Source organism: Plasmodium brasilianum, chromosome 12, assembly GCF_023973825.1.
Source record: "Plasmodium brasilianum strain Bolivian I chromosome 12, whole genome shotgun sequence".
NCBI lineage: Eukaryota > Apicomplexa > Aconoidasida > Haemosporida > Plasmodiidae > Plasmodium > Plasmodium brasilianum.
The window spans coordinates 513,964-529,343 of NC_090125.1; the positions used below are offsets into that span (position 1 = coordinate 513,964).

The window sequence follows — 15,380 nt, forward strand, 5'->3', positions numbered from 1 at the left end:
TCATTTATTGATGTTCATTTATTAGTTTATTCATTTATTGATATGTTCATTTATTAATTTATTTATTATAAATTTTTTTTTTTTTATATTTGCATATGTATCCATGTTATACTGTTACTTCTTCGTAAGAGAAGAAAAAAATGGTCAAGCTAATTTTAAAAGCGAGTTAGTAAAATACTTTATGGGTATGAAATTATGATTGTGGGCGTCGTATGAACTACTATACGCGCACAAGTAGATTTATATATATACATGAAGAAATACACATGAGCATCTCAAAAAATAGAATAAATATAAAATAGAGTTTCCCGATAAGTGCAAATTCTACTCTTATATTGCATTTCTCCTTTTCAGTATATATTTATATCTCATTTTATTAAATGAAATGGAGCAGTAGAAGGTAGTACATCGTATTTATTGCTTTAATTAAATGTCTTCTTTAAACATGTGCACACATACATAAAAAAGGTATTTTTGCATGAACAGTTCATGTCTTTATATCCAGCTCTTTCGCGTTCTACAAAAAAAAAAAAAAAAAAAAAAAAAAATGAACAGGTCAGCAAAAGGACAGGTGAACGTACAATCTTACGAATAGATGAACATGACCAGGCTGAGCAAAATTCGCATGAATTGGTAATTATAAAGAAATAAAAGTTGTCTACACTTTGAGGTCGTATTTGTATCTCTGGGATATGTAACTTGTTTTGTACTCTTGCAGCGTGTCGAACCTTCAAAAAAAAATAAAGCAAAATATGGAATAAAAGAAAAATGAAGATGAAATGAATAGGAAGTAAATAGGTAATAAGTATAAAAAGAATATAAAATAAGTAGGAAAAAATCGCAGAATAGTAGCGGAGTAATAGCATAGCAACCAAGTGCCATATTCAAGATGCATAATATTTTCCGCTCAGACGCATTTCTGCGGCTTCAAATTTTTTGTGCACGTATGTTTCATTTAACAATTCTTTTTTCCCTTCTTTTCTCATTTCTCTTTTGTTATGTCTATTTTGTCATTTTTTTTTTTTTTTTTTTATTGATGCAAAGACGAGAGGGAATACTTACACGCTTCTCTCCCGCGGTTCATACAAATGTTGAAAATTCTTAAACGATTTGCAAAATAACTTGAAAAGACTGAGTCGGGATATAATTAGATAAAGGACCATATCTAAGGCACAAAAGACAAAGCAGATAATCCACTGAATTAGTGTTAATCCTTTTACGTGGAAATTAAAAAAAAATGAACCACTCTGAATGACTGTAATGTGTAGTAATAATAGAAAGAGGAAAATAAGAAAACTAACATAATTTTGATTGATACAATTAATTAACATTCTTCTTATATCCTTATCAGTTAGAATATGTTTTGTGCTCAACTGATTTATTAAATTTACTGCGGAGTGCTTGTTTTGTGTATCACTGTTTTGAGTACTGCTATTCTTCGGATTGTTTTCCTTTTTTTCAGAACTAAGAGAATAATTTGCCTGGTCCTTTGTTTCAACAAAACCTTTGTTTAAATCCCCTGAATTTGGTGTCATACGTTTTAGACCTTTTTCCCTTTCTTCTTTTAATTCTTTCTTTAAACTGTAAATCTGTTGAGACAATCTTTTTTTTTCTATCTCCATTTTCCCCTCATTTTGAATCAAATGCAAATGCTTATATTTTCCCCTTTGGTTTTCCTTAAATTTATCGAAATACAAACTTATTTCGCACAAAAAAGTTTTCATATAAATATGAATGTATGAAAAAAAGAAAAAAAGGAAAAACAGATTAAACAGAATAGTGCTATGTCTACTTGGGCTAATGTGATTATCCCATTCCTCCATTGTCCTATAATCCTTCTTAACATCAATTATATTAAGAATTCTTATATTTTCTAAATTTTTTTTAAAACGAATACTTGATCTAATCGTATGGAAGTAATTAGAATTATGTTTATCTGTAAAGAATGAAAATTCACAGAACGCGAATTGTTCTCTCACTTCATCTTTGACAAATTCCCATTTCGATTCAGGTATAAACAAATGTCCAAATAAAAAAACTATTAAAAGAATTGTAAATTTAGACAAAATTGATGATATCATATTGTTCATATCTTTTTCACTAAAAAAGTCATATGATATTTTTTTTAATTTATTTCCTCCTATGCTATATAAACTTTTTCGATAACAAGATATATAATGGAATATTACATTTTTTATTAAATATATGTATAATATTTGTATAGCACTTAAAAATTCCAATCCATTTACAAATGTTGAAACGATAGAAAAAAGAACAAGACACATGTATAAAGTTATATTATATTCAATGAATAATCGAATATTCATTAACATACACCTGGAAAAGCATTTTAGTTTTATATAATAATATAAGCTTTTATTTAAAATTATTATATCACTTTTTGCTTTATCTGCATCTTTACTTCTATTATCACAAACTAGTAAACTACATATACGATCATCATTAACGAAATTGCTTTGATTTGTTACTACTGCATTCTGCCCATAATATTTAGAAACATATAATAAATTCTCCAATTCTTTACTAGAACAGTTATAGAAAACGTTGTGCTGCAAAATAAAATAATCCTCTTTTTCTTTTCTTTCATTTTGATTCAATAGATTCATTGTAATACCTTCTTCATATTGCTTCAGGTTTAAAATCTCACTTTTGCATTTATTAAGTCGAACGGTGGTTTCCTCCCATTTTGTGTTCAACTTATAACCATGCAAATTGTCTCCTTCCTTTTGGTAACCTCCGTTATAAGTACCATTGCCATTACCATATCCATTGTCTTGACCATTACCACTACTACCACCGAAATTGTCTATATATATATCTTCTAAATTTTTTTTTTTTTTTTTATCTTCCTCGTTAATGCCATAAGCATTCCCATCAGGCATAATGGGACCTTCTCCATCCATACCTTTTTTTTTTTTTGCATTATATAAAATAAAATTTTGAAAAAAATTCGGAAAATTGCAAAACAGTTTTTTCGTTTTTATCAAATTATCATTTGTAAACAATTTCACAGTCATATCATTTGCTTCTAACATTTTATAATCAAAATAGAAATGCTTACTTAGCTTTCTTTCAAAGGCTAAAATTGACACACATGTAAAATCGTTCATATTCATGTACCTTAAGTAACTATCCTTCACATACATTTGCATTTCTTTATTATCAAACGTTAAATCGTTATCATCCTCACATAAAAAAAGACTTTCTTTTTCCTTCTCCTTCAAGAGTATTTCTTTATATGCAACACAGAGGACTAGCTCGTGGTCTCTTCTGTTAACCTTCTCCGTCTTTTCTCTTAGCTTATCCACATTTCTAAACGAAAAAAAAAAAAAATAAAAAAAAAAAAATACAAAATGGGACAGTTGAACACATGCGATAAAAAAAAATGGACATGAAAAATTGCACTTTATCTAATGTTTAGTAGTGAACGAATAAATAATTGCTCGCAAAAAAAAAAAAAGAAAAATAATAATAAACAACCAAGTTACAAATAGCTAATCGGCGTGTTCGTGAGGAAGTCCTTATATGCATGCACATGGACATGCACATATGTATATATGTATGTATATATGTATGTATATATGTAGGTATATATGTAGGTATATATGTATGTATGTATATATGTATGTATGTATATATGTATGTATATATGTATGTATGTATGTAGGTATATATGTAGGTATATATGTATGTATGTATATATGTATGTATGTATATATGTATGTATGTATATATGTATGTATATATGTATGTATGTATGTATATATGTATGCATTCTCGCACCCACCGCGCATGGTCGAACTAACCTGACTAGCCGATCGCCGTTCACGTACTGACTGCACTTGGGCAAGACGAGGTTAGCGGGTCCCCTCACAAATATTCTCAACACGTATGCCTGTTCTTCCCCCCTGTTAAGGCTCACATTGCTTACTTGTAGGGACAGCTTCTTGTCACTTAAAAAAGGCTTCTTCGAAAGAACAAATGAAATTATGTAATCTTGACCACTAGATATTATACGTATAATATTTTTTCTTTTTATAAAATAATCGTCGATATTTATTTCTAAACGTTTCAAAAAAGTTAGTAAAGATAAATCTACTGGTAGGTTATTTTCATTATATTGATACAAATTGCTAGTGGTTAGTATACCTTGAATTAATAAAACAAAAAAGAGACTACTCCTAACATTTTCATTTTCTCCAATTTTATTAAACACCCTTATGTTATCTTCTTCTACAATACTAGATGTTACTATATCTCCATCAGTAGCAAAAGTAAATTCAGTATTATAATAAAAATAAATACATTGGTATTTTATATATCTCTGTATATCAATAAAAATAGTATTAGTATGTAAAATTTTTTCGAACGTATTTTTTTTTTTGATTATAAAATTTTCTTTCATTATTTGACTTGAATTTAATGCTATACAGTTTTGTAATAATAAAGGCATTTGATCAATTGAAAGTAAAAGATATTTCAAAATTTCTAACATTATCGCGTTCAGCAAAAACATTAACAAGTTGTATGCAAATGTCTGCATATCGTTCTCAATTAGATTAATAAGAAAATGTATGAATACAAAAAGTATACACAGAGAACAATAAAAAGTTAATAATATCACAACATTCTTTGAATAGCTGTTTATTAATACTTCTAATTTTGTATCTTCTTCCGAATTTTTAATAGTATTGTTAAACATCTGTTTGTTTTTACTTACACAAGTAGCGATCATTATGCCCATACCATCTGTTACCACGGATTCGGATAAAAGCAAAGGTGAATATTCGCACAGCTTACCGCAATTTTCGTTCATATATATCTGACTCGGGCTAATCCCACCCACAATTTGTCCAGCTGCACTTTCCCCAACAGATCCCCTGTAAATATTCCCATTTTCTAACGCCTCATGGCACAAATTGTCCCCTTTTTCACCCCAAAATTGTCTGCTTTTAATCTCCCCTAGCTTCTTTTCTTGCCTTTCTTCCCCCCTTGAACTCGATTTATCCTTATCCCCCAGACTATTGCGCACATCATTCTCATGTTGTTGTTCTGTGATCATTTGTTGACCTAGTACAGACAAATCTCCCTTTTTAGAATTCTTCGGATTGCTAAACCTTTTTAGTTGCATCTTGACTTTTAAATTAAGAGTTTCAAAATAATTAAAATTTTTTTTCTTCAATTCGTTAACAGTTATTCTTCTTTTTCTTGATCGCTCTATTTCATATATATATTCATCTAGTCTAATTTTTTTTTTCTTTTCTTTTTTACCTGAATTTACTATATTTGATTCATCTACAATCAGATTGTTACCTTTTATGAGTATACCGTCTGCTGGTATAATATCTCCTTTGAATAAATAAATAATGTCCCCAACTAGTATATTCTTTCCATTAATTAAATAAATATTATTTTCAAAAATTATGTAATCAATTATATTTTTGTTCTTTTCAACTTCGACCATCATATGGTCATATTTTTTATCCTTTCTTATGTTATTTATTGTGCTTTTATCCTCCCCATGTTTGCATACTTTTTCTGTATCATCTATGCCACTACAATATTCTAAGTTTAATTTTTTTTTTTTTTTTCTTTTTCATTTCCTTTTGGTTCTATATCTGTTTCGTTTGTATTTATACCCATTTGCATGCTTTCTCCTCCATTTACCTTTTTTTCACCATCTACATATATACCTTCTGAGACGATCTTTTCAGGAACCCCACTTCCCATGAGCATTTCTCGAGCCTTAGTACTACTACTGCTAATACTACTTCTTCTATTTTCTTCCTCTCGTTTTGCTGCCCCCTTTTTAGAGCGATCTCCTTCCTCCATCGTTTGAACTAAGTACTCCTCTTTCGAGTTGACCGGGGAATATTGAGTAAGGGGGTTTTCTTTAAAGGTATCTTTCATATAGTTCAATTTGTTAGAATCCTTTAAACATTCATAATCATATAATTCTGAGTTTATTCTATTTAATACACTTTTCAAAAAAAAATATTTTGAGTATTTCTTCATCTCATGTGTTTTCTTACTTACAAACTTAGAGACCTCCATTTCATCCCTTGCAGAATTTTTTATGAAATTTCTACATATATAACTCTCCTTGAAATCGTTTATTCTAGACATCAATGAAATTATTCGATTCTCTTTCACGTAGTGCACCGCTGTTAGTGTCAAGCAGCCGATCGTGACAATTATCGAGCAGAAGAGGGATTCCAGAAATTCTAAAAAAATGGAAGCACAGAGGATATTAAGACTAGGAAAAGCAGGAAAAGCAGGAAAAGCAGGAAAAGCAGGAAAATAGAACAAAAAAAAAAAATAGATTAGAAACGACATATTTTTCTTTCTGCTAGGGAAAACATTAAAATAGTGTTAAACCACATATAAAGCTAAAGTTAGTGCACATGGAGAAATTCAAACACGGAGAAAAACATACATACATACACCCACCCACATACACACACACATACACACACACACACACAAAATATACCTATCAAGTTGTTCCTATCACACACGTAAGTAACGAAGGTGTAAAAGTAGACACAAGACAAAAATATTTTTAAGGGGTAGTTTGTCAAATATATTTTAATAACAGACAAATAGGTGAGAGAAGGTAATGACTGAATGATATTTGAGCAATAGCTATATATCCTGTAACTATTTATTATATTAATTTTCTTATTAAACACAAAGTAAGCTCGAAATGCTTTTCTTCTGTTACTCACCCTCTTATCATATCTATTATTTTCATCCTTTTGATTCTTTTTATTTTGTAAAATATGACCATGTTCATCTGTTTCCATATCCTTCTCCATTTTTTCTTCTCTCTTTACTCTCTCCTTCTCTTCTTTTACATCCATATACTTGAGTAATTTTTTAAAAAATGGTAACTTACATTCTTTTAAAAAACTTTCATCGTTATTCTCATCTAAGTAAAAATTTAGCCCGTTCTCCTTACTAATTATTTCTTTCATTAAATTACCTGAACTGTGAATAATTTTCAAGTCTTTGCTGTAGTCTTCATTTTGCATATACTTGTCAAATATACCCTTGAAGAATTTTACATCATAGGGAAATAGAATTTTTGTAATTTCCTTATTCATCTTGATTTTGTAAGTACTGGACAGACAAGAGGGGGAAATGAGACTATGACTCGGGTAGTGCCTGCTTCGTTAAAAAGTACGGAATAGCCAGAGGAGAGTAAAAAGAGCATAAATATAAAAAAAAGAGAAAAAAAGAAGAAGTATAAGAAAAAGTAAACAAAAAAATATACAAAAAAATAAACAAAAAAATAAACAAAAAAGTAAACAAAAAAATAAACAAAAAAATAAACAAAAAAATAAACAAAAAAGAAAAAGCAAAGGAAAATGAAGAGAAGGCGATACTAATCGCGCAGAAAAAGAAATAGGGAAAAAATCAAAATACTTTCTCTTCCACTTCAACTCAAATTATTATTACTCCTCATTTTAAGGCGTCTTATCATTACTAGCGCTCCTAACCTAATGCTCCTTCTATATACTATTCATAATGTGTATTATTCATATATAAACTACGTATCACTAGTTGCGTATGAATCTTTTACGTAACCACTGTTTTTATAAATTTAACTGCATGGCATATTACGTTATATGCGTGTGCACAATGCGTTTATGTATAGAGTATCTAGTATGTATGTTTGGTGTGTATGCATAGACTTATGTTTCAACTTATCCTTTATTATTCCCTCCTTTCACTACGAATATACTTCGTGTTATTTTATTTTGTTTTACTTCATTTTATTTTGTTTTACTTCATTTTATTTTGTTTTACTTCATTTTATTTTGTTTTACTTCATTTTATTTTGTTTTACTTCATTTTATTTTGTTTTACTTCATTTTATTTTGTTTTACTTCATTTTATTTTATTTTACTTCATTTTATTTTATTTTACTTCATTTTATTATTTTTTTTTTTACTTTTTGCAGTTTCTCATCCGCCATTTCTAGCCATTTTCGCACCTACGTTATTTTAAATGCACACAAAGCAATTCATGTTGAGTATATTCATTTATAGGGAAAATTGCTTTAAAAGAGAAAAAACAAATGTAGAAGTGAGAGGAAAAATAAAAAAAATAATAAATACAATAAATAATATGAGTAAATTTAATAATATAATACAGTAAAACATATAAAAATATATTAAAATACAATAATAGGAGTGTTTTGTAAATTAATAAAAAGTTCGCTCGTACCTAATAGAATGGTATTTTTTTTTTTTTTTTTTTTTATAGCCATTTCTGTACGTGATTACGCTTGAAAATAATGTCTATCTCTTTGGCAGTTCTCCCCTTTGCACTCCTCTGTTAGATTTTTAGATGCATGCACACCTTCATACATACATACGAGCATACGCACATAAATACGTAAATTAGTACATGGATACTTGAATGCACACTTACACTCCCAATTACATAATTTATGTAAGCCCATTTTGTAATAAATACTTTCTTCATAATGCTTACGACGAAGTGTTAAAATTTCCGCACTTCACTTTCCCCATATGTTTTTTTTTTAATGCACTAAGACATATACATATGCATATATGTGTATGTGCGGGCCTTTCCTCAGTATGACGGTGGAAATACTATACTAATTATTAAAAAAAAGAAAAAAAAAGGAAAAAAAAGGAAAAAAAATTTATAATATCATATTATATGAAGTATGAAGAATCATTGGATCTGAATGGCCTACATATAAATATTATAACCACTTGTCCATATTTGCATATGCAGCAAGTATAGGCTTATTATATTTATGTGGACCTAGAGATTATTTTTCACTTGTAAAATAAGGAATTCCGCTACCTCCCAAAACTCTGCATACATGTATGCACGTATGTATGTGTATACATATATATATACATATACATACGAATATACGTGTACATACTGTTACACATATGTACATGTACATGTGTCTACATGACCGGGGATTAAAGTGCACCATCCGCTACGATGTACGCGTGAATATTTTTTCTTTCCTTTTCCTTCTCTTCCTCTTCCTCTTCCTCTTCCTCTTCCTTCCTTTTTTTTTTTTTTTTTTTCTTTTATTTTTGCTCCACATAATCAAAAATTTAATATTACACTACTATCGAGGCTTCAGAGATGGAAAAAGAACTAGCAGTAGAATCATTTATCGGGTTCAACGGTAATATAACAAATAACCTAATTCTAATAAGACAACATAAAGAAATAAATGAAAGGGATTATAAAGAAAAATTAAAATGCATAGAAGAAGAAGAATTTTTAGAAAATGAAAAAAAAAAAAAATTAAAAAGTGTTTATAATTTAAAAAATATTACCATTAATCATAATTACTATGAACTGAAAAAAGAAGAATTAAAATATAATTTTTTTATGATCTATGCTATTGGTACTAATATAATAAAAGAAGACATTGTAAATAATAATAGAACAATTTTTAAAAGTGATGAATATAAAATAAATAAATTATATGTTGATAACAACAAAAAATATATTTGCTGTTGCAAAGAGAGTAAACTGATGTCTAATATTTATATATTCGATTTTGAAAATAAAAAAGAAAATATCATTTTATCTTTACATAAATTTAAAACAGTGGATATTTCTATAAGTAATGATGGGAAATACCTTCTCTCATCCGGAGGAGAAGACGACAAATGCTTAATATTAACTCAAATAGAAAACCAAAAATTTATATATAAGTCCTCTTCTGACTATCCATATACTAATATTTCCTTTTTCCATCAAACTAATAATTTCATAATAGGTTAGTTCAAAAAAAAGGAGGCTAAACAGTGTAAACAAGATATTTAAGAGAAGGGGGGAAGGGAAAAAAAAAAAAAAAAAAATAAAATAAAATACAATCATGCAGTAAAGCAGTGTTAGTAGTATAGCACCGTAGCAGCATTAGAAGTATATCAGTGAAGTACCATTCGTAGCATATCCCCTCATGGCATTAAAAACCTTTTCAAGCCATAAACAGTGAAATAATAATGCAGTTAAATCCTCTTAATTTTTTCTTTTTTTCTTTTTTTGTTTTGAAGCTAAACTTAACAGCATCAAAATATGCTACTACAATTTTTCGACAAAGCGAATGAACGAAGTAGAAGTAAATACATCCATTTACAAAAGGCAGTTTGTGTGCTTAGAACTGAAAAACAACGATGAGTATGCCTTTTTAGGGACGACGACGGGTAAGACATATGCATAAAATGTACATTAACAGGTTTCGTGCATGTATATGGGATCATATATCAATCTTTGCAATATACATGTATGGGTGTACATATGCGTGCATGTACATGTGTTAAGGGAGCTGTGCCCAGCCGAAACAACAATAATTCCAGACTGTAAAATCCAATAGAAGCATTAAAAGCTGTCATAACAATTCCACGCTAACAATATATCATATTAAAAAAATATTGCGCAGGTGATGTACTAGTAGTAAATATAAAGTCTAGGGTTCTCGAAAAAATTATACCAGAGAATTACTTATTCAGTAATGGGATAAACGTAGTAAAGATCCTGGACGACAAAACGATCTTGACAGGTTCGCAAAAAAAATAAAAATAAAAATAAACGAAATAAAATTGAATAAAATGGAATAATACTGTATAAAAATAGTGCCACTAGCGGACATAAGACATTCTAATTTTTCGTTTAAAAAAGGTTACTGCTGGTGCACAGTTGCATGCACTTATATATATATATATATATATATATATATATATAAATACTTACATACATGCATACATACATATATACGTATGTGCGAACATGTGCAAATACGCGCGTGTTCTTAAATGCGAGTTTTTCCCTAATGCGGGGGGCGCTATTGCACACATATATTTTTTGGCTATCCCTTTACACACCGGACCAAAGGAAGTGGAGATGGATATGTGAGCCTAATAGACATTGTGGAAAAGAAAATTTTAAGGAAAACAAAGATATATGGATCTGTAAATTCAATTGAAATGAGAAATGAATCCACAATATTTATCAGTATTTATGAAAACATTATTTACGTAATGGATATAAACAATGGTAGTTATTATGTATTATTGCTAATTCACAATAATTATATACGTGATCTATGCTTTCCTATGAATTATAATTATATACTGTATACATGCAGCCATAATAGTATAATGGCATGGCAATTCTATGATAAGAAAGTTATATACTTAAAAAATATGAACAAGGGCAAATTCATCTATTATGATAAGAAGTTCTTGAATATACCAACAGATAAAAGAAAGAAACTATGTAAGCTTAATAAAATGGTTGAAGAAAAAAATAGTAATGCTATTGAAAATGATAAACAAAGTGCCAATTTAGATAATGATAAAAATCTACAAAATATAGAAAACATAGGCAAAATAAATAAGAAGTTAACCTGTCATAGTATAAAAATATCAAATGATGGAAAATATGTAGCTCTATCTATACATAACAATATTTACTTATTAACATCGAAATATTTGAAAATTGTTTCTCTTATTTTAAATTCTCATTATGACTATTGCAATACTTTAACTTTTTATAATGAATATGATTTAATAACTGCCGGAAATAATGGAGATATCAAATTTTGGAAATTCGAAAAAAACAAATATATTAATTTTAATACAATTAATTATCACTCATCCATAATTAATCATATTATTCTCTACAAGGATAAACATGTAACGACAAAAAAATATTCAAAAGAATGTACAATAAATTGAACGTTTTGTCTATGGGCATCATATATGGGAAGAGCACACTACACAGTTATGCTCTCTCTCTATTTCTCGTTTTTTGCACTGTGATGAGATGCAATAAGATACATTTTTTTTTTTTTTTTCTTTTTTTTTTTTCCCCTTTGTGCTTCTTTCGCAATGTACCGCAAATAGTTTCATTCTTTAAAGAAACATATAAGAATGACACACACGTAGCATATCCATTTTTTCAATGATTGCACATGACTCACCCTCCCCCCTTCATCTTTCTTTATATTTATAGCTCTGTAGCTGCAGCGAAGACGGGCTTATAATCTTATATAATATTCAAGAAAGTGCACTAGTTAAAAAGATAATAGATATAAATAATACAAGATATAAACAAATTGCTCTGAATAGAAAATTTGACATCCTATTATGTTGTGGAAACAATAATATTTTTATGTATTATGATTTAATTAAAAATGATGTTAGTAAGAATTTTTATTATTCCCCATTTCACAATATCCTCTCTGTTGATATTGATGACAGGGGCAAGTTCTTCATAACAGGTTCGAGTCCATCTTAGAAAAAGCAACACAAGCAATCATGATTTATGAGAAGTGAAAAATGAAACACATTTTTGTGTGCGTATGGGTGTATATATACCTATACACGTATGTATATATATGCATATCCACATGCATATGCATATTTTTCCCCCTTAGGTTCTGACGATCACAAGTTGAGATTGTACGAATTTAAAAGCTGCACTTGCCTATACATAGGTATGATTAACAACGACGAATGAAGTGAATAACGAGTGGCCATTTCTCTCCCTTGTAGTCCCTTTTCCTCTTCTTTCACACCCTTACATTTATCGATTTGCATTTCTTATCATCATTTCTCTCCAATAACAGGAAATGCCCATAACGATGTTATAAACAAATGCCTATTTACATATGACAATCACTTTATCGTTTCGACTTCAAGAGATGAAAGTAAGAAAAAAAAAAATTAAATAAAACACTATATCTATAAAGAGAAGATGAAGTAAGGTAGTACGCCTTGTTAACATTAAATAATTAATTTTCCCTTGAAACGAAAAAATGATTTGTTCAAACTGCGCAGGTATAATATACTGGAAAGTGCCCCCCGAAATAAAGGAATTCGACTGAGAAAGACTTCACAAGAAATATTCAAAAAATTAATAGTGATAGTTTCAGAAATGCATATGCATAGTGCACACATAAAAAAAAAAAAAAATAATAATAAAAAATAAAATAAAATAATAAAAAATAAAATAAAATAATAAAAAATAAAATAAAATAATAAAAAATAAAATAAAATAATAAAATTAATATACAAAAAGGGTACAACTTCAAGTATGTATGAAAATTGTGTAACTTTTTTTTTTTTTTTTTTTTTTATTCCATGTACATGCAAATTACTCAAAAAAAATAACCAAATGGTGGAAATACGCATAAACGCGTACATATATATATATATGTATATACATACATGTATGTATATATTTATGCGTGTAACATATACATGAGCGTATTATATGTGCACACACATATGACGTCCAAAGCAGAACCGTTTTAGCGGAAAAGAAGGGGGCTCGTATGCACGCAGACATAAAGACATACAAACGTACAGATGTAAAAACGCATTTAAATTATTCAGAAAAACACCAAATAAAAATAAAAATAAAATTCCTTTGCTCAAGCTTGAATACATAAAACGCATTCCTAATTTAAGCGCGTAAAAAGAATCTCGTCAAATTTGGAGGTGAACCAAACTTCAGGTCCACATATATCTAACGCTATTTGACAAAAAAGGAAAAAGGAATTAATTTTTGTATTTTTAAAATCATATTTATCAAAATAAAGCATATTACTTTTTTTAAACATGCCCTTCACTTTTTCTATCTCAATGTTAACGTTTTTTGTTTTTATGCTCCGTATAACGGATAAAAAGAAATATTTAAAACCTTGAATAGTATATCGCACATCTTCTTTTTCATCTTTAAGTATAACATCATTTTGGTGGATATTTTTAAGACTACCTTGTAATTTTTCCTTTGTTATGTCGTCATAATTTCCTTCAGAAGTTAAAAAAGAATTATCTTTTAATTCTTGTTTAGCATCCCTTTTTACATTTAAGTCGTTAGTTTTTTTAAGCATATTATCTTTACCTGCTAGTAAATTTTTTAATTTTCCTAATGCTGATATATTTTTTATTCGCATTAATATTTCATCATCCGTTATAAATAAGAAGCTATAGTCTCTATATAAAGTCCTTAAGACAACATAATTCATTCTATTTTCATAATCTTGAACTTTTTTTTCAAAAATACGTAATTCTGGCGTACAGCTATTCCCTATATTTATTTGTGTTATTTCATCATATAATAATATTTTCCTTGACCAATTTCCTATTATGGTCATATAATATGAATTAAAAGATACCTTCCTTTTTTTTATATTTCCATTTCTCGAAACTTTTAATACTAAAAAGCCTTTCATCATAGTTTTAATTGCAATTATATAATTTCTAAACAAGTCATACTGTCCAGTCGTATATAATAGAGACAATCTAACTCTAAGGGGCTCACTTATATTCATATAAGACTTTATAATTTTTGAAACAAACTGTACATCATCATTTTGGTCCGAAATGTTCATCAAAAAATCACATGTTTTCTATCAAGAATTCATAAAATTAGAGAAAATTTATGTACATATTTTTAAGAAAAAAAAGCTTCATGGGAAAGACCACCAGAGAATTCCTTATCCACGGGTAAAGCAGCCTTCCCATTTATACAGCATGAGCAACGCGTGTGCAGATATATACATACATATATATATGTACAATACGTGTGTGTGCACTAATGCTTCTTTCCTTTCGTACCTCCTTTTTCTTTTCCTTGCTCAAAAAGAAGGGCAATTTTTTAGATAAGTTATCTTCTATTTCTACGGAAGTGAAACAACAAATGCGTATGCATAAATATTCGTATGTATAAATACGCATATGCATTAATACTCATAAGTATTAATACTCATATACATTAATACTCATATGCATTAACACGCATATGCATTAATGCACACATTCAGTAATACCCACATGTGCATAATAAACATAAGTGCATAATAAACATAAGTGCATAATAAACATAAGTGCATTCATACATAATGAACCACTCAAATGAAAAAAAGTAATGCCTATTTTTTGAATACCATTTTTCGCTTTTACTCCTCTGTTACTTGTCTTAAACTCTTGGTCTATTTTTCCATATGCTCTAAAAAAAAAAAAAAATGTTGTATACTTACTGCTGTTTGCATATTTCAAGATGGCATATATCAATAATGTATTTAATTCGTTTTGATGAGCTACTAAAAAGCGGAGAAAAGATATTATATTGTGTTGTAATAAGTATGCATCGTCTTCATATATTCGCTCATTTTTTTCTTTTTTTTTTTTCCTATGTTTTCATTTATTTCAATTTACTCAAATACTACTTCATTACAGTTCTGCCTTTCGTTCAATTTTTTATGGAAACTCATTTTGTTACTTCAATATTTGATAGTTTTGGCGAAAAAAAAAAAAAAAAAAAAAAAAGAAAAAAAG

At 28.5% G+C, this 15,380-nt stretch overlaps 4 protein-coding genes across 4 annotated transcripts; 1 reads left to right on the forward strand and 3 right to left on the reverse strand.

Annotated features, from left to right (window-relative positions):
• Nucleotides 1-487: 487 nt before the first annotated feature.
• On the reverse strand, nt 488-5,488 carry MKS88_004099 (uncharacterized protein; the record flags this gene model as incomplete). The annotated part of the gene is made up of 4 exons (XM_067217247.1): nt 488-517; nt 665-728; nt 1,063-3,333; nt 3,828-5,488. The coding sequence occupies 4 exons, from the start codon at nt 5,486-5,488 to the stop codon at nt 488-490; spliced, it is 4,026 nt and encodes a 1,341-aa protein (XP_067071695.1).
• Nucleotides 5,489-5,592: 104 nt separating this feature from the next.
• MKS88_004100 (uncharacterized protein) lies at nt 5,593-8,002 on the reverse strand (the record flags this gene model as incomplete). Its single annotated transcript, XM_067217248.1, has 4 exons — nt 5,593-6,245; nt 6,515-7,143; nt 7,172-7,191; nt 7,979-8,002. The coding sequence occupies 4 exons, from the start codon at nt 8,000-8,002 to the stop codon at nt 5,593-5,595; spliced, it is 1,326 nt and encodes a 441-aa protein (XP_067071696.1).
• Nucleotides 8,003-9,165: 1,163 nt separating this feature from the next.
• Nucleotides 9,166-12,922, forward strand: MKS88_004101 (WD repeat-containing protein 16; the record flags this gene model as incomplete). The annotated part of the gene is made up of 8 exons (XM_067217249.1): nt 9,166-9,811; nt 10,089-10,238; nt 10,475-10,594; nt 10,927-11,729; nt 12,049-12,316; nt 12,473-12,532; nt 12,665-12,745; nt 12,876-12,922. The coding sequence occupies 8 exons, from the start codon at nt 9,166-9,168 to the stop codon at nt 12,920-12,922; spliced, it is 2,175 nt and encodes a 724-aa protein (XP_067071697.1).
• A 576-nt stretch (nt 12,923-13,498) lies between these two features.
• Nucleotides 13,499-15,316, reverse strand: MKS88_004102 (uncharacterized protein; the record flags this gene model as incomplete). Its single annotated transcript, XM_067217250.1, has 4 exons — nt 13,499-14,452; nt 14,661-14,722; nt 14,990-15,051; nt 15,261-15,316. 4 exons carry the CDS (start codon nt 15,314-15,316, stop codon nt 13,499-13,501), a joined length of 1,134 nt encoding a protein of 377 aa, XP_067071698.1.
• Nucleotides 15,317-15,380: the final 64 nt, after the last annotated feature.